Source organism: Gymnoscopelus microlampas, assembly GCF_963454915.1.
Source record: "Gymnoscopelus microlampas genome assembly, chromosome: 19".
Classification (NCBI taxonomy): domain Eukaryota; kingdom Metazoa; phylum Chordata; class Actinopteri; order Myctophiformes; family Myctophidae; genus Gymnoscopelus; species Gymnoscopelus microlampas.
In genome coordinates, this window is record NC_139956.1 from 4,503,396 (window position 1) to 4,529,235 (window position 25,840).

The 25,840-nt window shown below is 40.0% G+C and overlaps 1 protein-coding gene across 1 annotated transcript; it reads right to left on the bottom strand.

Moving 5' to 3' along the window:
- Positions 1-521: 521 nt before the first annotated feature.
- Positions 522-25,840, bottom strand: LOC311034879 (C-type lectin domain family 4 member M-like). The gene is made up of 5 exons (XM_084042910.1): positions 25,733-25,840; positions 22,215-22,292; positions 21,977-22,110; positions 21,593-21,696; positions 522-757 (listed from the first exon to the last, which is right to left on the bottom strand). The coding sequence occupies exons 1-5, from the start codon at positions 25,797-25,799 to the stop codon at positions 586-588; spliced, it is 555 nt and encodes a 184-aa protein (XP_083899036.1). The 5' UTR covers positions 25,800-25,840; the 3' UTR covers positions 522-585.

Genomic DNA, 25,840 nt, shown 5'->3' on the forward strand with positions numbered 1-25,840 from the left:
ACAGACATAACAATAATAATAATGATGATGATGATAATAATACTAATGATGCAACTTGTACAACTTTGTATATTACCTTCAATACAAAACATGATAGTGCTTTACATTAGAATAAAACAATAGTATTTGATTAATTGAATACTTTATTAACAGTTTGCAAATAGTACAGTGGTCTGATTTTACAATGATGCTAAAAGGATAACACAAAGATCCCTAGAGGCTTGTTTTCATTGTGGTCCTGTAGCAGATCTACAACCTCACAACACATTGCGATGAGCTTGTAGATCTGCTATTTTCCAATAGCCAAAGTATAAAATAGGGCTTAAGTGGTTAAAGCACACAATCAATCAATCAGAAAGTTAAATGGCAAATAAAATTAAATCAAATGCTTAAAACTGGTGAGAAATAGATGCATAACTTCTCTTGCACTGTTTTAAGAACAGAACAAACATTATATTAATCTACATGACTATATATATGAAAATATGAATATAAATGTTTATGTAATGTCTACAGTGCATATTGGGTAGAACTTGCAAGGCAGACAAACCACCAGCTAACTGATACATGGTGAACATGATGGTTTCAGCACAGAGCTCTTTCACACATCCAGTGGTTGGTATGGATAGAACACCGTGCATCGTTCCATCCTTTGCTAGGAGCGCCAGACTGAGACCCATCATAATACTCAACACAGTCTTCTTCTGCATTAGGGGTCTTGTTGTCTTCAGCATGAGGCTCACCAGACCTCCAGTACCTGTAGAAGTAGGAACATATAATTAATACAATACTTTTACAAGGATGTTTTTTCACTCTAAATCATTTGTTTTTTAATCATCACCTCATTTTATATTCAGTGGTTTTCAAACGTATTCGTTGTTAAATTAGCTGATCTACAAGCTCACAACATGGTGCATGTGTATAAGCTTGTAGATCGGCTTATTTTGCCGCTTTGGAAAATGTGTGTGATAAATGAATGAATAAATAGTTATAATATGTATTTAAGGCTATATAAATGAATAGAAAACACAAAGTACTGATATAGAACATAAAATAAAATAAAAAATATAATTAGCCTATTTGTATATATTTCATATATTTAACTAATAATGAGTGGTTCACCTGGATCTCATGACCAGTTTTGGTTATAATTATTCAGGAACAGTAATAAATTGCTAGTTACTAAATTAACCCACAGGAACCATCGTGCTGTTGCCTTATTTTAACTCTATGGCTGCCGTGCGGCTGCAGGAGTTTTTCTGTGTCTTGACTAGTTCAAGCCAGTAGATGGCACTGTTGGGACTGCTGATGCACTAGAGCAGTGGTTCTCAACCAGTGGTCCTTGAGGGGGTTCCAGGTGGTCCCCAACTAAATGATGGAGAGTTGGTAACCAAATGGACCCTTATAGATCTTTAACTCTTGAGAGTGTAAAGTGTTACGCTCTCAAGAGTTAAATTATTGTTAAACATCTGTATTACTAAATGTACAAGAAGTAACACCATTAGAGATTGTACAAGAATTATTATTTTGATCAACATTTGCCTGTTATCTCTCCTATTGGTACCAACATAAATACAACATGGATGGAATTGTGGACAAAATCGTATCCAACGACAACAAAATATTCTAATATTCTTAAATATAAGTCTTGGGTCTGAGAGTCTAAATCTCATCAAACGGTGGTTCTGTGGCTCAAATGCCCAATAAATAATGGACCTTGATATGAAAAGGGTTGAAACCCACTACACTAGAGCTGCAGGACGATATGTGAGTTATTATCACCAATACACCCCTGACTATATCACACATACGTCTATCATTAAATTAAATGACCCGATGTGACACGTTGTGAGCTTGATCGGTAATGACACCATCATTAAACTTTATGGATTCACTTACTATATTAATATAATAAGTATTATATGACGGGTGACGACAATGACAAGACATGGAGGATAAAACGTTGACTGTTTGCAATCAGCGTCCAACTAACACCTTATGGATTATAATAGCCTGCTTTCAATATAGGATACCATTTTATGCAGAAATCCTCCCAGTGTCCGATGACAGAACAAGGAGGAGAGAGTCGGGTAGGAAAGAACACCTCATAGCATTTAAACAGCGTCTTCAAGCAGATGATATTATCAGACAGATCAAACTCATAACTAAAACATTGGGGTCTTTATGGCCAAACATTTGCAGCCCCTTGCAGTCATGGAGGACGCAGGATTTCAGCATAATGATTAAAGTCAGCCTGTCGCCTCACCGAGTTTCAGAAACACAGTAAAAAATAAATCATTTTAACCATGAACATAACATTGTCAAGTAAACACACGCCTACTTTAAATAACAACCTCTTGTTTTTTTAAACATTATAGCTTAGAAATATATGTGTGTGTTGGTCTTTATATTACTTACATATTATATTACTTATTACTTTTGCGTTTTTTCTTCATATTCCATACCGTTGCTGTCGGGTGGAAACCCAGGCGTCCAAAACAATTCCTTTTTCATCATTATTTTAAAAACATTTCATAAATAGTGAAAATAACCAATCTACAAGCCCACAATGCACCGCAATGCATTGTGGGCTTGTAAATCTGCTATCATCACTACTTTTATGCGACACTCTTGTTTAATGAAGTACGGCATTAATTTACAAAGAAATATAAAAAGTCAAAATATGGAGATACAAGGTTTCTGCCAGACAGCTAAGAATGAATTATCCTTACAGGAGGAATCAAAAACTTCCTAAAAGCAGCACTAAACACAATGAAGCCTCTCAAACAGGCCTGTACAAAGTTTATAATGGACAACTATGTTTGTGTCTTTGACTGAAATAAACTCACGACGAACATAATGACGATACTTCCAAATGTTGAAAGTATTCCTGTATGTAGGTGTGTGTGTGTGTGTGTGTGTGTGTGTGTGTGTGTGTGTGTGTGTGTGTGTGTGTGTGTGTGTGTGTGTGTGTGTGTGTGTGTGTGTGTGTGTGTGTGTGTGTGTGTGTGTGTGTGTGTGTGTGTGTGTGTGTGTGTGTGTGTGTGTGTGTGTACTATGCATGCCTGGCACTGGCTTCATTTTTGAGCCACCCACTGACGACTGACCTGACCCAGACCATATACCATTTAGAATTACAATACTTGTTATTGGGGAAGGTAATAATATTACAGTAATATATTGCTATTTAACGTGTTACTGCCACCTATCAGTGTGCTTCGACACACCCTTTGAGAACCACTGTTCTAGATATTAGATGCACATTAACTGGATAGTGAAGTAGACATCAGATGTCTTTGTGACAGTGTAGTAGTTTTGTATTTTATGATAACATTTAATACCATTTATTAGAATGAAGGTAAAATGAAGATGATCAGTCTAACTTTGGTGTGGTCAGTGGCGTTCCATCTACCCACATCCAGATTCCTTCCTCGTCTCTGTCGGTCAAACCCAGCCACATCCTCTTGTTGAAACTGGCAACAAAGTCCTGGACAAAACAACTGCTGGTTACTGATGTACAAACTGTACAATAGATGTGTGTCTCCACAAAATGCGCACGCACGCACGCACGCTCGCGCGCACACACACACACACACACACACACACACACACACACACACACACACACACACACACACTACCTGTTTTGCCTCGCTCGCGCGCATACGCACACACACACACACACACACACACACACACACACACACACACACACACACACACACACACACACGCACACACGCACGCGCGCACACAAACACACACACACACACACACACACACACACACACACACACACACACACACACACACACACACACACACACACACACACACACACACACACACTACCTGTTTTGCTTTGCTCTTTATGACAATCAGGTCAGATTGTCTGTCTCTACACCACTGTCTGCTCTCCTCCCAGGTTTTGGTCTCAGTAGAGATGTAATAACAACCTCTGTCAAATGTCTGCCATCCAGGTGCTTCAGACAAAAAATATAATAAAGTTAGTCCTTTTTTTATTGGTTAAATTAATAACAAATTATGAACAACATGATACAACAATGAATAAAAACAGTGATGTTTCACTGACCACAGGTTATGCCCTTCAGGCAATCTCTCTCTTCAGTCAGGTTGTTGTTCTTGATTTGTAATTGGTCTCGCTCTTCAGTCAGGAGGTCATACCTGGTCTGTAACTCGTCATTCCTGGTCTCTAACTTGTCATACCTGGTCTCCAACTTGTCATACCTGGTCTGTAACATGGCCAATCGGCTCAGTAACTGTTCTGTCAGGTTGTTATGTTTGTTCTGTAACTCATCTAAACGGCTCAGTAGTTGTTGTCTCTCCACCATTTTGGACTGATCTGTAAAATGACAGATCAACTACTTAAAACACCTACATTTTGATGTCCAACTAAAATGCTGCTACAGCTTATGTTGCTGCTATACTAACATATTACTACCACTGATAATAGATTTTATGAGGTATCACATAGTGCATAAATTGTAATAAAATACATTGTTGTTATGATACTTAACTTACAGAGTTTTAGTGGTACAGCAACGCTGAGGAGAGCTAGAACAACACAAAGCAATCCAACACCGACTCCAACCCGCTTGTTACGTCTTCTGTCTGGAGGACACACGCACGCACACGCACGCGCGCACACACACACACACACACACACACACACACACACACACACACACACTTGAAATATTTATTCATGTCCACATAAACAGAAGTACAAGAATGCCTTGTACAAAGGACATAAAAAAAAAAATAAAGTGGGAAGAGTACTATTAGTCTGGTTGCCCGAATGGGCAACCAGACTAATAGTACTCTTCCCACTTTATTTTTCTTTCTAGATAAACTTTTTTCATATTCGCTACTTCTCCCACAGTTTATTTTTCCCAATTTCGTGCCATATGTCAAAATGACCGGCTTCACCGGGAATAGACTGCTTGTACCTTCCTAAGAGATTGGTTGCATAGTTTTATTGATATTAATTTATTAGTGCATTACATTTCCCCATCCACTTTAATGGGAATTGCAAAAACTCCCATTCAAGCATTTTTTTCTCGGAAACCGTAAGGGCTACAGTTACAAGACTTGGAGGGGGGGTTAATAGTTTATAGCAAAATTATTTAAAGAAGAATCACACCATTCGGCCACATGGTGGCGCTATAACAGCCCACTTTACCTTTTGGCCTATAACTCTTGAACCATAGGTCGTAAAATCAACATTTTTTGCGTCAGGATAGATTTTCCGCCATTTTGAATTTTCTGCAAAACATACTTTTAGCTTCCCACATTTTTTGTCCAAATCTCACAAAACAAAAATCGGTACGCATGATCTCTGGGCCCATCCGGTAAACATATCCAAACCAAACGGCATTTTGATAGTCTTTACCGTTCGTCCGTAAATGGCTTCCAAAGTTAGTGAGAGGGGCCTGTTTTACCAAAAATGCCAGAAATCACGAACGAAACGTCCGGTCAATCCCAAATTTAAATCACATGTCGAGGGTGATTTACTCAACGAATTCCCAAAAGGTTTCCACTTTGACCCATAGGGGGCGCCACAAATGCACAAAACGTAACCGTTTGATGCAAAAACATGATTTTTTGGGGGGGGGGAATCCTCTCAAATTGTAATAAAAGCGATATCAGGAGTGACGTGACAATATGATTGGCCCGTTACATTTGTGGGACGGGCCTATTTATTTAGTGGGAGGGGCCTATTTCCTCAAATCAAAACGGCACGTATCACGAAGGCAGGATCCGATCGGCACCCGATTCGAATGGCACGTCGCGCGGCCTCCGACGGTATTCCTCCCGGCGTATCCCTCGAGTCCCGGCGGCCGCGACCGGCGTCGGCGAAACCACACTTTGCAATTTCCCAGAATTGCGACGCGTCTAGTTACAAAGCCAGTTACAAAGTGCATATAAGGCAGAACATTGCACTCACACATACAAGCATGTACGCATGCATGCACGCACATACACACTCATGCCTGCGTGTGCGCACACACACATGCGCAATTGCGCACGAACGAACGAATGCACGCACGCAATACGCACGCACAAACGCACGCACTCACGCACGCACTCACGCACGCACGCACGTGCACACACACACACACACACACACACACACACACACACACACACACACACACACACACACACACACACACAGGGAGTGAGATCGGTTAAAACCGTTGAACCTCCTGTATAAAAAGTTTATTGTCTCCGCCAGGCCGAAAGACCCATTTTTTTATATTACTCCTACAGATTGTATCCAAACATCACGCAAATCAGTACATAGTATCTCTATAGTCATGTGATCAACACGGATCTGTCTGATTTTCCATATTCCATCATGATTGGCTAAGGTTGGCTTCCAAAGTTTGCAGAACTGGTCCATTTTTAACTAAATGCCTCAAATCATGAACGCAGCTTGTGATTTCCGTAAAATTTCACACGCACATTCCCACTAGGCCGAGGAAGAAATGTCACTTGGAAATTTTCCAATCAGCCTCATGGTGGCGCTATAAAAGGCCAAATTTCGTTTTTAACTGTAACTGCACCGATCTGCATACTCCCTTGAGGCCAAGGAAAAACATCTGCCCTGCATTTTTCACATTAGCCTTTATAGCGCCACCAGGAGGCCGACTTATGTAAAACACATATTTTGAGCCTTCAGATTTTATCCAAATTTCACGCAAATCGGTATACATGATCTCTATAGTCATGTGATCAAGATGATCTGTTTGATTTTTCATATTCCATCCTGATTGGCTAACATTGACATCTAAGGTTTGCAGGAGTGGCCCGTTTTGAACAAAATGGCGCAAATCATGAACGCAGTGTCCGATTGCGGTGGAACTTTGCACGTACATTCGCACTACGTTGAAGAACAAACACCACCCTTTTAACATTGCCCTATTATAGCGCCACCAGGAGGCCGATTTTTCTTTTTTATATTACTCCTACAAATTTTGTCCAAACATCATGCAAATCAGTACACATTATCTCTATTAAGGCTGCAACTAACGATTAATTCCATAATCGATTAATCGGATTATCGCACTTATTAAGCAATTACCTTATAATTTTGATTTTAAGTTGTTTTAGGCATGTTCTATCTAACAATAAAGACAATACAGATGAATAATTCATTTAAAAGTACATGTTATACAATTTTGCTCAGCTGCTGATTAGGCTACTACCCATAAAATATATAAATACATATCAAAATAAATAAAAGCCACCTTATGGTAGCTTTTCTCTTCTTCTGACTGCTTGATTTGATTAAAAAACAACATATTTTAGGCTAAAGGCGGGTAACAGTACAGGTAACAGTACTATACAAATGCAAATGTTTAATTTAAAAAAAATGGGATACAGGATAAATGGCGCTTCTATCCGAAGCGCTTAACATTGATTGTGCCATTAACCCAATCACACACACGTCCATACACCGATGGCGGAGGAAACCATGCAAGGCACCAACCTGCTCATCGGGAGCAATTAGGGGTTCAGCGTCTTGCTCAAGGACACTTCGACACTAACTCTAGGGGAGCGCCCCAGCCCGGGATCGAACTTGCGGTTTTCCAGTTCACTCTACCCGGCCACTCTACCCCTGAGCCACTGCCGCCCCCATAGGATAGGTGGGCACTTAACGGTCTTAAGTAATGTAAAGTATACTTGATGTGAACATGCATGGTACATCATTATCAGACTTAATGTTATCCTTCAACTTTTTGTTTATGCCCCAAAACGACTTGATATATAGGTTTTGTATCAATTTGTAGTTTTGTAATATTAGACCTTAATTGTCGAATGTTTAAGCATATTCTAATCATGTATACTTTACTTTACATTTTCTAATTTATTTATTTTTACATTTTGGATAAAATAGCCAATTTTACATTGAATTAATTATTATATTAATTATATTCCATTATCGATTAATCGATTATAGATTAATCGATTATCAAAATAGTTGGCAACTAATTTGATAATCGATTAATAATCGATTAAACGATTAGTCGTTGCAGCCTTAATCTCTATAGTCAAGTGATCAAGATGGTTCCGTCCGATTTTTTAAATTCCATCCTGATTGGCAAATTCTGAACATTGCTGGCCCACAATAACCTACCTGACCTGGCGGAGACCTGTGCTCCGAGGAGCACTTTTTCTAGTTCTTTGTGATTTGTACATTAGTTTTAGTAACATCTCTTACCAGCCCGCAGTATCTTCAGTAGATCTTTCTCTTTCTTGGTCTTAGCAACATCTTCATAGGTCGCATCACCTATCTGTTGGAGGTCAAGGGTGTCATAATGTCCTTCTTCAGCCATTTGTACTTCAGTCCCTGTTGCTGTAGTCGTGGTGTCAACATGATGTTCCTCTTGGAGTGGATCTCTCTCCTGAGCTGCAGGCCAGGCGTCAATATCATCATAGATTGTATCGTCCATCTCTTGGAGCTCAATGTTGTCATAATGTTCAGCCACAGCCATGTTCCACCATTTCACAACTCACTGAAGACGTGTCTTCACTGTCCTAAACGTAGACGGCACTGTTACATTTATATCACATGTGACAGCTCAAACTCTGTGAACCAATAAAAACACACCACCTCACTCACTCACAGACAGACACACACGCACGGACGCACGTACACGCGCGCGCGTGCACACACACACACACACACACACACACACACACACACACACACACACACACACACACACACACACACACACACACACATGCCCATACCAACGTCACCTCTCCTCTGCTAGGCTGGCTCTGAGGTTTAACACCTGATCTTATCTGATGAAATTCATCTAATTTCTAATCTATTTTTTCATCATAAACATGAACCACACATGCGTAGGCTGTGCTGACGGCAGCTAGAAGTGAGCACAGGTTTCCTGTAGCTTCACGATCTCTCTAAAGTTACACAAACACACACGACACAACTGTCCTTCATGAAGAACCCACACCAAAAAAGTTAACAAATTAAATAAGTACAAATATAAATAAAAAAGGGCAGATTGTTTGAGACTAATATGTTTTAATACAAACGTTTGTGTGTGTGTGTGTGTGTGTGTGTGTGTGTGTGTGTGTGTGTGTGTGTGTGTGTGTGTGTGTGTGTGTGTGTGTGTGTGTGTGTGTGTGTGTGTGTGTGTGTGTGTGTGTGCGTGCGTGCGTGCGTGCGTGCGTGCGTGCGTGCGTGCGTGCGTGCGTGCGTGCGTGCGTGCGTGTGTATGTGTGTTGGTGTAAGGGCCTCAGCTGCTTTTAGCACAGATAGATGGAAGTTTCCCTGAGCAGACAAAGTCATCCCACTGGACTCTACCTGAAATCATAGATAGACAAGGTCCTGCATTAAAATGGCTTCCAGACAACATAAACTAAATGACATGATCTTTACTTTGAGTTGCTATTACGTTTTCTTTTAATTGAAAGTTATTTGAGGGTGTTTTTCTACTTTGCCAGTTTGCACGCAGACAGTCTTCTCTTCCACCCCGGTTGTCGGGTTGGTGTTTGGCCCAGTTCCTATAGAACATCCTCTTACCATCACTCCATGACCATACGCCATCCTAGAGGAGGACAGTGTGGAATATAGTATAATATAATATAATGTAAGTGTAACATTATATTGAATGCCTTACTTCATCACACAAAGGTATCAAAAATAGCAGATCTACAAGCTCAGAACATGGCGCAGAGCGACACATTTTCAGCTTGTAGATCTGCTAATTTTTGCTATTTTTAATTTGAATCCTGAAAAGTAACAGCTTTTTTCATAACAATCAGCCAAACCGAGTTCCTGTTTTACACATAAAAGGAGGTGGTGCCCCCAGAGGACGAAAACTAAGAAACGCCCCGCCCCCGGACACTCATCTGTCTGTAAATGCACATGAACATAAATCCAACATAATTAAAAACAAAAAGTGACACAACACTGATGACAGTGCTGTTAAACAAGTCTATGAAGCTATCTATGAAATCTATTTAATCTGCGACACGTTTTTAGTGGGGGGTCCCTGCTTCATCTCTCTCTCAGCTAAGGGGTCCTTAATGGCCTGAAAAAACATTGAAGACCCCCGCTGTAGGGTAACATACTGTACCTTTAAACTGTCATGGCCCCCGATCCATGTGGAACCTTCACCATACTGAGATTTGATCAGGAAATGAATGAATATGTCCTCCGCTCTGCTGGTTACTGAGGCCAGGTTTGCATACTGACTCAAACAGCTGTTCTGCATTAAGACATAAAGAGAAGACAGAGAGAAGGGAATAATCAGTCATACAGTGATGGGAACAGTACTACATTTATTTACTTAATTAATAGTATCAATACTGCAATGTAGAAATACTCTGTTAGAAGTAAAGGTCAGGTAATCAAAATCTACTTGAGTAACTGTACAAAAGTATTGGCATCAAAATGTACTTAAAGTACCAAATTAGAAATTACTCATTATGCAGATTTGAAGTCATTATGTCCCATTTGAAGTTTTCAAATGTATACAAATCTTTTGAAAATAGCAGATCTACAAGCTCACAATGTGTCGCGATGCGACGCATTGTGAGCTTGTAGATCTGCTATTTTCAAATGGCCGAAATGTATATAGGAGCTGAATTGGTTTGTGTGTTTGGTAATAATAATCAAAATCTACAAAGTAACAAGCAACGAAAGTGTTCAAATAAATGTAGCGGAGTAAAAGTACAATATTTGCCTCTGAGATGTAGTGGAGTAGAAGGAAATTGGAAATGTAAAGTACAAGTAAAGTACAAATACCTCAAAATTGTACTTAAGTACAGTACTTAAGTAAATGTACTTAGTTACTTCACACCATTGCATGCTGTACAGATACACAAAGTAGAAGTTGTATAAAAATAAGTTTCAACCAATCTTGTTCATTCATTGTAATTACCTGTGCGGAGCCCCAGTCCATTTTAGCTCGGACATACAGGTAACAGCGCCCAGAGAAATAACTCCATCCATACGCACATCTTCTTGGACATAATGCTGAAGTAAAAACAAATGAAATAAAGGATCATTCCTGAATCCATGGCAGTAATGATCCAGTTTGAATAGGAAGATAATGTAATACTTGTCCTCAGTGGCATAAAGGGGAAGGGATGGATTTCTGTCCCCCTGTTTGATCCAGACTTCTACCTCCCTGTGGAAAACTAATTCTCTCTGTCGTACAGCTTGATGAATGCATATCATCTCTGTCAGGTGTAAACCTCATATGTCCAAAACTGTTACGTTTCAGGATTCAAATTAAAAAAAAGCCAAAGTAGCAGATCTACAAGCTCAAAATTAATTAACTGATTCATTCACTATATCCACGTATCCAGCCCACCATCATGGGGTTAAATGGTAAATAGCCTCGGGAACCCATGCCTTTTATTTTTGTTTCAAAAGAGGTCAGGTGGAAACCTCATTTGTCCAAAACTGTTACTTTTCAGGATTCAAATTCAAAAATAGCAAAAGTAGCAGATCTACAAGCTCAAACTTTTGTACCTTTCGAGCTTGTAGATCTGCTACTTTTGTGTGATGCTGTAGTTAGTGTAGTATGATCACATAGAGCATTCATTTACAAACAAAACAAAATATACAATACAGTATACCAGCCTGTATACCCTGGTGGCTAATGTCGGTAACACAGCCACTCCATCAAACATGACACACCCTGCATCATCACACAGTCCAGCATGCTCTTCACTGAACACCTTCCAAGACCAAACGTTCATGAGCTGAGCTGAGCTCGATATCACCACCATGATCCCTTCAGCCTCTGACTAGAGCATCAAACCAGAGTGTCAAACTGGACAGTTTAAGAGTCTGGTTATTGAATCTACACCATAGAAACGCATGCATGCTGCCACACATGCACGTACGCATGCTCACTCGCACGCACACACACACACACACACACACACACACACACACACACACACACACACACACACACACACACACACACACACACACACACACACACACACACACACACACACACCTGATGCAGCTCCAGTCAGAGCCATCACAGCGCAGAGAAGTAGCAGCTTCATGATGGTGATGATGAAGATGATTGCCTTCAGTAGATAGAGAGAGAGAAAGGTTTAGGTTAGAAGTAACAACTAAGAGGAGAGGAGAGGAGAGGAGAGGAGAGGAGAAGAGAAGAGAAGAGAAGAGAAGAGAAGAGAAGAGAAGAGAAGAGAAGAGAAGAGAAGAGAAGAGAAGAGAAGAGAAGAGAAGAGAAGAGAAGAGAAGAGAAGAGAAGAGAAGAGAAGAGAAGAGAAGAGAAGAGGAGAGGAGAGGAGAGGAGAAGAGAAGAGAAGAGAAGAGAAGAGAAGAGAAGAGAAGAGAAGAGAAGAGAAGAGAAGAGAAGAGAAGAGAAGAGAAGAGAAGAGAAGAGAAGAGAAGAGAAGAGAAGAGAAGAGAAGAGAAGAGAAGAGAAGAGAAGAGAAGAGAAGAGAAGAGAAGAGAGGAGAGGAGAGGAGAGGAGAGGAGAGGAGAGGAGAGGAGAGGAGAGGAGAGGAGAGGAGAGGAGAGGAGAGGAGAGGAGAGGAGAGGAGAGGAGAGGAGAGGAGAGGAGAGGAATCATCCCAAACCTTCAGTAGAATGATGTGTGTCGTCTTCCTTCCTGTGTTGAAGTGTTGAAGAAGACAAACAGAAGCTCTTATGTACACTTTGTTATATCACCGTGTGGGTGTGGTGAGAGCATACATGTTTCATGCACTGCACACAGTGCACAGTGTATTATGCACAGAGAGTAGGCCTACCACATTTGTTCATTTGTTCAAGTTTCATTTATTGTAAACCCTGTATCCGAATTCCCGTGGAAATTAAACAGAACAATGAGAATATTAACACATAGATTGGTGCAGCAATAGGGAGCCGGCGTTTTCTTCCAGCGCTAGGTTTGGTTTGGGTTCTTAGACCGGGACGCTTTAACTTGCTACATCAGTGGCCGTGGGGTCAGCACTTTATATTTGAAATCTGAAAGTTTATGTAGATGTAACGGTTGTAAATGTCATGATATGACAGTGATGTTTCAGGGCTAATATAGTGCCAGTTATTCCAAAGCGCTTTACAATGTGCATACACACACATTCACACACCAACGGCAGACAGCAACCAGGCACCAACCTGCTCATTGGGAGCAGTTTAGGGGTTAATTGTCTTGCTCAAGGACACTTCTCCATGCATTCAGGGATTAAACCGGTTGCTCTTGTCTGCTGAGCCACTGTTGCTCCATCACCTCAGGTGTGTGTTTATGACAAGGAGCTGTACCTCGTGATATCGACTATGTTACACTTCTCTGGAGCATGACTGTATGACTTTTTTTTGCTCTAATTATTATCCCTCAAGAACTTCGTGAACTCAGGAATATCATATCAGTAACATGTTAATATTCAGTTCAAGACAAGTCCTGCTATAAGCTGTCACTCATTCAAAATGGATTGAGTTGATTTTGTTATTGATATGATTCTTTAATTAATATGATGTCTTTTTTATTTAATTACTTTTATTATCATTGATTTTAACACTGTTAAAGAGTTATTTAGATTAATGTGTAACAGGGAGACCTGTGTCCATTCAGGGTTCTGTGTCCACGCCCCAATTACTCAGGTGTAAGTAGTCACTGTGATTAACCCCTCCCCTATAAAGCCTGGTGCTCATTCACTCAGTCCTGCTTGGCTCTCTGTATGCACTGGCTTGTCTGAGCAAGGTAGGCAATGGATTGTTGTGTTGCTTTTGAACTGTTGTTTAAACCATTGTATTTATTGATTGTTAATGGTCCTGTGTTCCTCACACGCCCTCCTCTCTGCCTCAGTGTTGAGGATCTAAGCAGAGGCCAAGAGGCTGTTTGTAGGCCAGGTGTTGGGGCCCAAACCCCACCTAACCTGAGTCTTGTGTACTCCAGCCATTGTGCCCCTGTGTATGCTGCCAGGTGCCCCTGCCTGTAGACACAGACATTGACCGTTAATATAGTGTTCTGTATTTCGATTTGAATGTATTTTGATGTATAATTAGAATGCCTTGTGGAGGCTAACTGTTGTGTTTTGTTTTATAGGTGCTCCTTAGCTCCACTGCTGCCTTTGCCCCTTTTGTTAGACCCTTATTTCCTATGTATTGTATTTTATTTTCATTGACGACCAACTGCCACTGTCATTTATATTGCTAATTGTCATTTCTTGTACCCCAATAGTTGGAGGAGACCACAGTTGCACTGTGGGGGAGAACTGTCTTCTATCCACTACATGTGTGTATGGTTTGTAGTGTGCACCTAACCCACCAATAGTGTTGTGTGTCGTGTGTTTTACAGTTTTGAAGTGTTTGAACCCTCACTCTACTAACCCCTCTGTCTCTCCTCCACCCTACAGTCTGACTTTGGTTTCACTTGTGTATTTCCACCTTTTAACATTAAATTGTGATTAACTTGTTTAATTAAATTGTAATATCAGTATGATATCATCATGTGGCATTTCAAATAAATGTACTTGATTATCTTGAAGCACGTCTCTGCTCCCTTTTACAAACAAACTTGTGTTGCAATTCAGTGTTGGTTACTTTAGCACTTTAATTGATTCCTTGGGTGCAACTCAGGTGGCGTAGTCAAAGTTACACATCTGTTATATTTCTGCCATGGTTACAAATGTAAAAGAAAGAAAAAGGGGGATGCAAAAAAGGTCTGTTAATAACCTATAATATAATAATAACCTATGATTAGTTAATAACCTATGACTTAGTTTTTTAGATGTAATTTTATGTCTGAAAATCAATAGTAAAAATAATACAAGTAAATCTTTCTTTGTGTTAAAAGAAACATACGTACAATAGAGTCACTTGGGTTCGTTGATAGCATCCATATGAGCCTTTATCTTTAAAGTAACGGTACCAGACAGTAGTGTTACATATGGAATGAACTCCCCATTGCAATTAGAACTGCAGACTCACTCCCAATCTTCTGCCGTAATCTGAAGACTCACCTCTTCAGCCTCACCTCTTCAGACTCCACTTCAGCCCGTACTTGCCCTAGCCTTGACGTCCTTGCAGGATTAGGCTAAAATGTAACTTAGATAGCATGTAGACAGATGCCAGGTCATTGTTGACCTGGCATCCTATAGTGTGTACAGTTTCAATGTACAGGCTGAAGATAACCATGGAACTTGTGTTCCACGCCCCGCAGCCTGCAGGGCCCTGTGAGAATTGTGTATTTAATTTTTGTGTATTTAAAGATTTTTTTTTTATTTATATTGGTCAAATAGAACCGAATTAGACCCGAAAAATTCATGTGCGTGAAATTACGCCACTGGGGGGGCCTTTGATTTTGTGGTGTTCCACGGCCCTGAGGGGTCTTAATGCGGCCCTGAAGATAGGTTCTTGGTTTACGTATGTATTAGTTATTAGATTATTGGTTTACGTATGTATTACTATTTCTATTTAATTTGATGTATTATGACGTATTATCTTGTGTCCTTGTTTACTGTAAATCCCTCTGGATTGAGAACGTCTGCTAAATGCCTAAACTGTAAACGTAGAACACCAGGAGACTCTTTGAAGCAGGGGTCTTCAACAGGGGGCCCGGGACCTGTGTGATTGTTTTTATATTAACCACTTAAACCCTCAATACTTGGTAAACCTTTGGCTCTGTACTCTGTCTGCTACACCCCCCCCCCCCCCCCATCCACCCTTTACACCAAAGCTCACACGTGTTGAGCTTGTAGATCGGCTATTTTCAGCAAATGTTCCCCCTTTAATAGGGATGCTCAAACATTTGGCAACTCTGAGGACCCCTGTTGAAGAGTCCTGCTATAAACAATAAGTTGGATGTACAGCTTCCTATGCAGACCTATAAGCAACATCCACTGTAGTGGAATAAACTGGATGCAGCTCGCATCCAGTTTAAAACCCTGGTGCTAGCCTATAGGGCAGTGAAAGGAACAGCTCCTTCTTACCTCCGGGCTGTGGTCGAGGCTTACACCCATGCCCGACCACTTCCGTCTGCCGCCTCGGGGCGACTGGTTGCCTTGTCGCTCAGTGGTCCTTCTGGCCTATCACGGTCACAGCTTTTTTCTGTTCTGGCCCCACAGTGGTGGAACGAACTCCCCATTGATATCATGACAGCAGAGTCACTGCCCATCTTTCGCCGCAGGCTGAAAACCCACCTCTTCACTACCCTGACCCTTCCTCTTAGCCTTGCCTGTTGTTAACTAGTTGTACGAGCTCTTGTTTTATTGGATCTTGTTTAGTCGATACACATATTTGTTTTAGCTCTTGCTCATTTGATTTTCCTATTTGTCTCATCTGTTTAAGAAAGTAGGTAGCTGATAATTGCACTTTTACTTTAGCGCTATGTATACTCTTAGTTGCTTGTTTTAGAAAATAATGCGCTTAAGACTTCTGGTGATTAGTAGTTTTCTTGCCTACCTATGTTGAATGCACTTATTGTAAGTCGCTTTGGATAAAAGCGTCTGCTAAATGACTGTAATGTACATATTGAATCAATCAACAAAACTCTGAGTAGACGTTAAAATGATCCCAGAATTGTTTTAAATTGAAATATCCCTTTAATTTGCAATAATAATATGAGTGCTTCTTACACCATGTGTGCCTTTAATATACCTTATTATAATGTAATCATTTATATCTGAAAAGTAACTTGTAACTACAGTTTTAAAATAATTGTAGTGGAGTAAAAGTACAATATTTGCCTCTGAGATGTAGTGGAGTAGAAGTAAGAGTATAGACAACTGGAAATACTCCAGTAAAGTAAAAGTACCTCAAAATTGTATTTAAGTACAGCACTTGAGTAAATGTACTTAGTTACTTTTCACCACTGCTCATAATAATCCGTCCTATGGCATCACCTGGATGAACTCTTCTTCTTTACAAGTATTAAACAAATGAAAAGTCTGGTCCACAAGGTGGTGCTAGAGTACTTCTATCATGTCCATGTTGTTAACATATGAGACATTAATGATCAAATGAGTACAAACAGTAATTCTGTTACTTCTGTTGAGTTAATAATAATAATAATTCAACGTGAGAATAGTATTTATGTATAATGTTCAATATGCCCACGACCTATACTTTATAAACATTGATATAAGATGTATTGCATGATTATAAACATACTGTATGAGAGTGTTGTCTCATGAATGTGTTTATAATGCTTTACAGACATAACAATAATAATGATGATGATGATGATAATAATACTAATGATGCAACTTGTACATCTTTGTATATTACCTTCAATACAAAACATGATAGTGCTTTACATTAGAATAAAAAAATACCATTTGATTTATTGAATACTTTATTAACAGTTTGCAAATAGTACAGTGGTCTGATTTTACAATGAAGCTAAAAGGAAAACACAAAGATCCCTAGAGGCTTGTTTTCATTGTGGTCCTGTAGCAGATCTACAACCTCACAACATATTGTGATGAGCTTGTAGATCTGCTATTTTCCAATAGCCAAAGTATAAAATAGGGCTTAAGTGGTTAAAGCACATAATTAAGCAATATTACACGAGAGGGTGTGCTTTACCGTCATTATTGGCACGCCAGTGATGCGGTCAGGAACGAGGCGCAGCCGAGTTCCGCCAGCATCACTGAAGTGCCAATAATGTAAGGTAAAGCACACCCTCGAGTGTAATATTGCGATTATACAACAGTTACCAACAAAACACATCCAAATGTATTCATATTGTGGGGCAATTCATAATAAAAATGTTTCGCTATTATGTTTCCCTGTAAAGAGAAGAGTTTATTTGACTGAGACAAAATAGTCCCTGTAGCAACACAGCTGAGGCACATCACAGCTGATTCCAGTAGGCTATATGCTCCGTCGTACGAAGGTATCGCACGGCGAAAATAGCCGATCTACAAGCTCACAACACGTCGCGTTGTGAACTTGTAGATCGGCTATTTTCTCCTTCTCATCCTCTTCTAACCATTGATCAACCGTAAGTCCACCAAATAAATCATAGTCACAACATAGTCCATTTTGCGTAGCTGTTTGTTCTCCGGTGGCGGCGGTGGGTCAGGATACTCTGTTTGTTTTCGTACCGTGGGACAGCGTGACGTCACAGCACAGCTGTGCCATATATGGTCTAAGCAGGCGCGGACTGCAGAGCGGAGTGATTTATTAATGTGATTCGGCCCGTGCTATGATGCTGGTTTGAAGCACGGCTAGAAAGCTATTTCAACCAATCAGATTGCTTGGTCGGAACTACCTGTTGTATAATCAATCAATAAGAAAGTTAAATGGAAAATAAAATGAAATAAAATGATTAAAACTGGTGAGAAATAGATGCATAACATCACTGTTTTAAGAACAGAGCAAACATTATATTAATCTACATGAAATATGGTATTAAAATGGAACAGATGGCTGTTAGATTAATGTTATTCACATTCTATAGGCTCCCCTTTAACTATATATATGAACATATGAATATAAATGTTGATGTAATGTCTACAGTGCATATTGGGTAGAACTTGCAAGGCAGACAACACACCAGTTTACTGATACATGGTGAACATGATGGTTTCAGCACAGAGCTCTTTCACACATCCAGTAGATGTAAGAGGTAGAACACGGTGCATCTTCCCATCCTTTGCTAGGAGCGCCAGACTGAGACCCATCATAATACTCAACACAGTCTTCTTCTGCATTAGGGTTGTTGTTGCTTTCAGCATGAGGCGCACCAGGCCTCCAGTAGCTGTAGAAGTAGGAACATATAATTAATACAATACTTTTACAAGGATGTTTTTTCACTCTAAATCGTTTGTTTTTTAATAATCTCCTCATTCTATATTCAGTGGTTTTCAAACTTATTTGTTGCTAAATTAGCTGATCTACAAGCTCTCAACATGGTGCATGTAAGCTTGTAGATCGGCTTATTTTGCCGCTTTGTAAAATATGTGTGATAAATGAATGAATAAATAGTTAAATATGTATTTAAGGCTATAGAAATTAGTGCACACAAAGTACTGATATAAAAATAAGATATAAAATAAAACATATAATTAGCCTATTTGTATATATTTAATATATTTCACTAATAATGAGTGGTTCACCTGGATCTCATGACCAGTTTTGGTTATAATTATTCAGGAACAGTAATAAATTGCTTGTTACTAAATTAACCCACAGGAAGCATCGTGCTGTTGCCTTATTTTTTAACTCTATGGCTGCCGCGCTGCTACAGGAGTTTTTCTGTGTCTTGACTAGTTCAAGCCAGTAGATGGCACTGTTGGGACTGCTGATGCACTAGAGCAGTGGTTCTCAACCAGTGGTCCTTTGAGAAGGTTCCAGGTGGTCCCCAACTAAATGATGGAGAGCTGGTAACCAAATGGACCCTTATAGATCTTTAACTCTTGAGAGTGTAAAATGTTACGCTCTCAAGAGTTAAATTATTGTTAAACATCTGCATTACTTAAGAAGAAGAAGAAGTCTACACAATTAGAGAATGTACAAGAATTATTATTTTGATCAACGTTTGCCTGTTATCTCTCCTATTGAACCAACATCAATACAGCATGGATGGAATTGTGGACAAAATCTTATCCAACGACAACAAAATATTCTTATATTCTTAAATATAAGTCTTGGGTCTGAGAGTCTAAATCTCATCAAACGGTGGTTCCGTGGCTCAACATGCCGAATAAATAATGGACCTTGATATGAAAAGGGTTGAAACCCACTGCACTAGAGCTGCAGGACGATATGTGAGTTATTATCACCAATACACCCCTGACTATATCACACATACGTCTATCATTAAATTAAATCACCCGATGTGACACGTTGTGAGCTTCAATAACACCATCATTAGACTTTATGGATTCACTTACTATATTAATATAATAAGTATTATATGACGGGTGACGACAATGACAAGACATGGAGGATAAAACGTTGACTGTTTACAATCAGCGTTCAACTAACACCTTATGGATTATAATAGCCTGCTTTCATTATAGGATACCATTTTATGCAGAAATCCTCCCAGTGTCTGATGACAGATCAAGGAGGAGAGAGTCGGGTAGGAAAGAACACCTCATAGCATTTAAACAGCGTCTTCAAGCAGATGTTATTATCAGACAGATCAAACTCATAACTAAAACATTGGGGTCTTTATGGCCAAACATTTGCAGCCCCTTGCATTCATGAAGGACGCAGGATTTCAACATAATGATTAAGTCAGCCTGTCGCCTCGCAGAGTTTCAGAAACACAGTAAAAAAACATTAATTTTAACCAAGAACGTGACTTTGTCAAGTAAACACACGCTTACTTTTAACAACCTCTTTTTAAACATTATAGCTTAGAAATATATATGTGTGTGTTGGTCTTTATATTACCTACATATTATATTACTTATTACTTTTACTGTTTTTCTTCATATTCCATACCGTTGGTGTCGGGTGGAAACCCAGGCGTCCAAAACAATTCCTTTTTCATTATTATTTAAAAAACATTGTAAAATGGTGAAAATAACCAATCTACAAGCCCAGAATGCACCACAATGCATTGTGGGCTTGTAAATCTGCTTTTATCACTACTTTTGTGCGACACTCTTGTTTAATGAAGTAGGGCATTAATTTACAAAGAAATATAAAAAGTCAAAATATGGAGATACAAGGTTTCTGCCAGACAGCTAAGAATGAATTATCCTTACAGGAGGAATCAGAAACTTCCTAAAAGCAGCACTAAACACAATGAAGCCTCTCAAACATGTCTAATATGTTTGTATCTTTGACTGAAATGAACTCAACATAATGACGATACTTCCAAATGCTGAAAGTGTTCCTGTGTGTGTGTGTGTGTGTGTGTGTGTGTGTGTGTGTGTGTGTGTGTGTGTGTGTGTGTGTGTGTGTGTGTGTGTGTGTGTGTGTGTGTGTGTGTGTGTGTGTGTGTGTGTGTGTGTGTGTGTGTGTGTGTGTGTGTGTGTGTGTGTGTGTGTGTGTGTGTGTACTATGCATGCCTGGCACTGGCTTCATGTTTGAGCCACACACTGACCTGACCCAGACCATATATCACCAGACCTGCACATAAGCTGCATCATTGGTTAATTGATTGATTGAATAATTTATCAACAAAGGTTATGTTAAAAGGATAACACATAAAGGCCCAGGGTGCTTGTTTCCATTGTGGTCCATTGTACTCAATTCATCACAACCCGTTTCGGGTGCACCAACAGCCGGTTTTAGCCCCGGGCACCACGAAGGGTTAATCCGGCCCTGGTAACGCAAGGTTACTTGGATCAGTAATGTAATCATATTAAAATTACAATACTCGTTACTGGGGAAAGTAATAATATTACAGTAATATATTACTATGTAACGTGTCACTGCCCTACACTGCTCATGACACATCACTGTGCTTCGACACACCCTTTGAGAACCACTGTTCTAGATATTAGATGCACATTAACTGGATAGTGAAGTAGATATCAGATGTCTTTTTGACAGTGTAGCAGATTTGTATTTTATGATAACATTTAATACCATTTATTAGAATGAAGGTAAAATGAAGATGATCAGTCTTACGTTGGTGTGGTCAGTGGAGTTCCATCTACCCACATCCAGATTCCTTCCTCGTCTCTGTCGGTCAAACCCAGATGCACTCTCTTGTTGAAACTCTCAACAAAGTCCTGGACAGAAAAACAGCTGGTTACTGATGTACAATAGATGTGTGTCTCCAAGAAATGCACTAATGTGCTCACACTCTCCGCAGTCACGCTTGCGTACGCACACACACACACACACACGCACGCGCGCGCGCGTACACACGCACGCACGCGCACGCACGCACGCACGCACGCACGCACGCACGCACGCACGCACACACACACACACACACACACACACACACACACACACACACACACACACACACACACACACACACACACACACACACACACACACTACCTGTTGTGCTTTGCTCTTTATGACAATCAGGTCAGATTGTCTGTCTCTACACCACTGTCTGCTCTCATCCCAGGTTTTCTTCTCAGTAGAGATGTAATAACAACCTCTGTCAAACTTCTGCCATCCAGGTGATTCTAACAACAAAACAATAAAGTTGGACACTTTTTTTTTCTCTCCCTCAAATGAATGACAAATGAATGAACAACATGATATATAAAAACAGTGACATCTCACTCACCACAGTGCCTCATCTTCATGTCATCATGTAACTGGTCAAAACTGGTCTGTAACTGGTCAAAACTGATCAGTAGCTGATCTGTATGGAAACAATATAAAAATGGGAGAACCACTAATTACACAAATGTACACCTACAGCAGCAAGTCAATTGTTAGCATTAAAGTACTGTATATTTCATGCTAGCAGATCTATCTGGAGGAGTAAATAATAGCTATCCTGAAAACCCCTGACTGTGATCTTTCTGTGTGCAGTTTGTATGTTCTCCCACTGCTCACTTGGGTTTCCTCACACACCAAAACACATGTTAGAGAGAAACTCCTGTCAGTGACCTTGAGCAAGGCATTGGTTTTAGAGCCCCCACCTGAAGCAAACACATAACGGTGCTTCAGCACCATAGACAGAGAGACAGAGCAGTCTGCATGGTGCTCTGTAGGATCACCCTGCAGAGAGTGAAGGTTGAGCAAAGGATCAAATGGTGGAAGTCAAAGATGGGGTGCCGTGATTTCTCTTCCCCCTAAAACATGATCATCATGTATTATGATTATACTATGGAAGATTTGTTTCAAAAAAGTGCACGGAAAATGATAAAAGTATGTTTTATGTGGACACGCCTACAGTTCATTAAGTATACCTGGTTTTCTACCTTAGCACCTCCCACCTGAACCAGTCCCTCCGCCTCCTCCTACAAGACCACCCACCTGTCCTAGTCCCTCCTCCTCCTCATGAAAGGACTGCCCATGGCCCTTCCCGGTTGTTTACATGCATCACATTGTTTAAATGCTCTAGAACGGTGGTTGTCATACTGCTATTTTCAAATGTTAGATTTACAAGCCCACAGCGTGACACATTGCGACGCGTTGTGAGCTTGTGGATCTGCTATTCTCTGTATGTCTGAAAGTACACCTTAACATGAATCCAACATGTTAATAGAAAAGACAATGTATAAACAAACAAACAGCAACTGTTTGTAGCAACTGTTGAAATATTAGGCCTTAAATGTCAAAGTGCCAAGCATATTGAAACTATGTGCACTTTAGCCTATCTCAGGGGTCTTCAATATGGGCCCTGGGACCCCTAGGGGCCCTAAGAGTTACTACAAGGGAGCCACCAAATCTTTGTAATGGGAACCTTTTCTCTTTTTTCTTTTCCTTACATCAACCCCTTACATCCATATTCTGGTGAGAGGATTTACAGGAAATAGCAGATCTACAAGGCAAAGAGGTTTGGTGTAGAGGGGAAAAAAGAGCAGACCAAGTACAGAGCCAAAGGTCAAATGGGGGGAACGGGCACTTTCCAATCACAGCGCGTCTTTTCCAGGACTTGTCAGAATCTAGTTGTCCCGCCCCCACCTGCCTCTCATTGGCCTACTGAACGTCCCCTTCTGTGACGCACACGGAAATTTCCAGCTGCCCCCCAGGAAGCGGAAGTGCACCCACCATACAGACGCTTCAGAGCCAGAGGAGGCGTCTACCTTTATATTTCTATGGTTAAATGTCTCAAAGTACACCTTAACATGAATCCAACATGTTAATAGAAAAGACAATGCATAAACAAACAACATTCTTTTCACAACACAGATGCTAGTGCTGTCACACAAGTCTATGAAGTTATATTCTGCTGAACAGAAACCAGCTTTCTACATTTTTCAACATAATTTTTTTTTGTTTATAAATCAGTGCAATTGAACACCCACTCCCACACGAGTGTGAATATAGTTGTTTTGTAGCTATTCTGACAGTAATCATAGAGTGTTTGTTCAGTAACAGGAGTCTCCATGTCTCTCCAGCTCTTTATTAAACAGAAAATACATTTTCAGGTCGGGATACCAATCAGGATAGAGAACTCAGTCAGGATACAGATTAAACAAGTGAAATTCGGAAGTGCTCATTTATGTGTGTCATCACTCGGAAGTGATGACACACATAAATGAGTAGATTGGAACTGGAACACTATACAAATGAAGCTGATAAATGGGTACTCTCTCCTGATTGGCTGAGATTTTGTCACCTACCTGAAAATGTATTTTTTGTTTATTAAAGAGCTGGAGAGACAGGGAGACTCCTTGTTACTGAACAAACACTATAGCACAAAATAGAGCTATTTAAAGGGCAAGAACACCTTGGTAGAGGTTTGGGTTGTATAGCTACCATGCCATGATGTAACTCTAAAGGTGGACAAGAAATCTGAATGAATTGCTCTCAATGCCACTCTTTTAGCCCGTAAACAAACACAATCAAAACTGATTCAGACAATATAGAACATCACCAAACCCAGTGCTGTTTGTTTAGAAATTTAAACTTCCTGTTGAATTTACTATTTGAAGATCCAGATCCGGATCCACGGATCCAGTCTGGGTTTTCTTACTAATTAAAATGACAAAATCAACAGGAAGTTGACATTTTTATAAAGAAAATCAAATGTGATGTTCTATATTGTCTGAATCAGTTTTGTTTGTGTTTGTTTACAGGCTAAAATAGTGACGTTGAGAGCTGTTTAACCGTACAATGTACAGTAATTCAATGAGGAGCATATTTTGAATGATCAATGTCTAATCAATGTAGCAATTATTTTTTTATTTGTTGTCCACCTTGGAGTTGCATCATGGCAAGGTAACTACACAACCCAAACCTCTACCAAAGAGTTCTTGCCCTTTAACACTGTTACTGAACAAACAAATCAGCTCCGTCAAGCCACATCTCCCCCCAAAACAGTTAGAAATCGCAATCCATGCTGTCATTTCATCCAGACTTGACTACTGTAATTCTCTATACACCGGCATTGAACAGTCATCTCTTAGACGACTGCAATTGGTCCAGAACGCTGCTGCTCGCCTGCTGACTGGCACTAAAAAACGGGAACACATAACCCCTGTTTTGGCCTCACTGCACTGGCTCCCTGTTAATTTTAGGATTGATTTTAAGGTTCTCCTATTTACCTTTACATCTATTAATGGGCTGGCCCCTCAGTATCTCTCTGAGCTGCTTAAGACTCATTTATTTGCTTTGGATTTTAATCTCATCTGAGTGTTTTATACTGTATGTGTGCATATACGTGCTTGGTGCTCATGTTGACACTTGCCTACATGTATATGCTTTGTTTGTTGCTCCTGCTCTGTACAGCACTTTGGTCGATCTTTGGTCGTTGTTTTAAATGTGCTACAGTATATAAATAAAGTTTGATTTGATTTGAACAAACACTCTATAGCAATGATTAGGCTACTATCACAATATAGAGCTATTTAACACTGTTACTGAACAAACACTCTAATGATTACTATCACAATATAGAGCTTTAACCTTTAAACAAAAACCTATTAGTTTTAACCAAATAAAATACCCTACCTTTAACTATAGATACTGATGGAAATGTGATTAAATCAGTACTTTCAAATGTGTTTACTTTCTATGTGTATCTGAGGAATATCATTCTTGACAGCATCAGTTCAGACCTTTTAGACTTTTGGTGTTTAAAATAAAATCTATGTGTTTCTGCAGTTCCTCCACTAGCTTCTCACTCACTCAGTCTGCTCTGGAGCTCTGCCGTCTTGGTTTCACTCGCAGCCGGTCTGGTCTGGAGCTCTCTCATCTTGGTTTCACTCGCAGACAGTCTAGTCTGGAGCTCTGCCG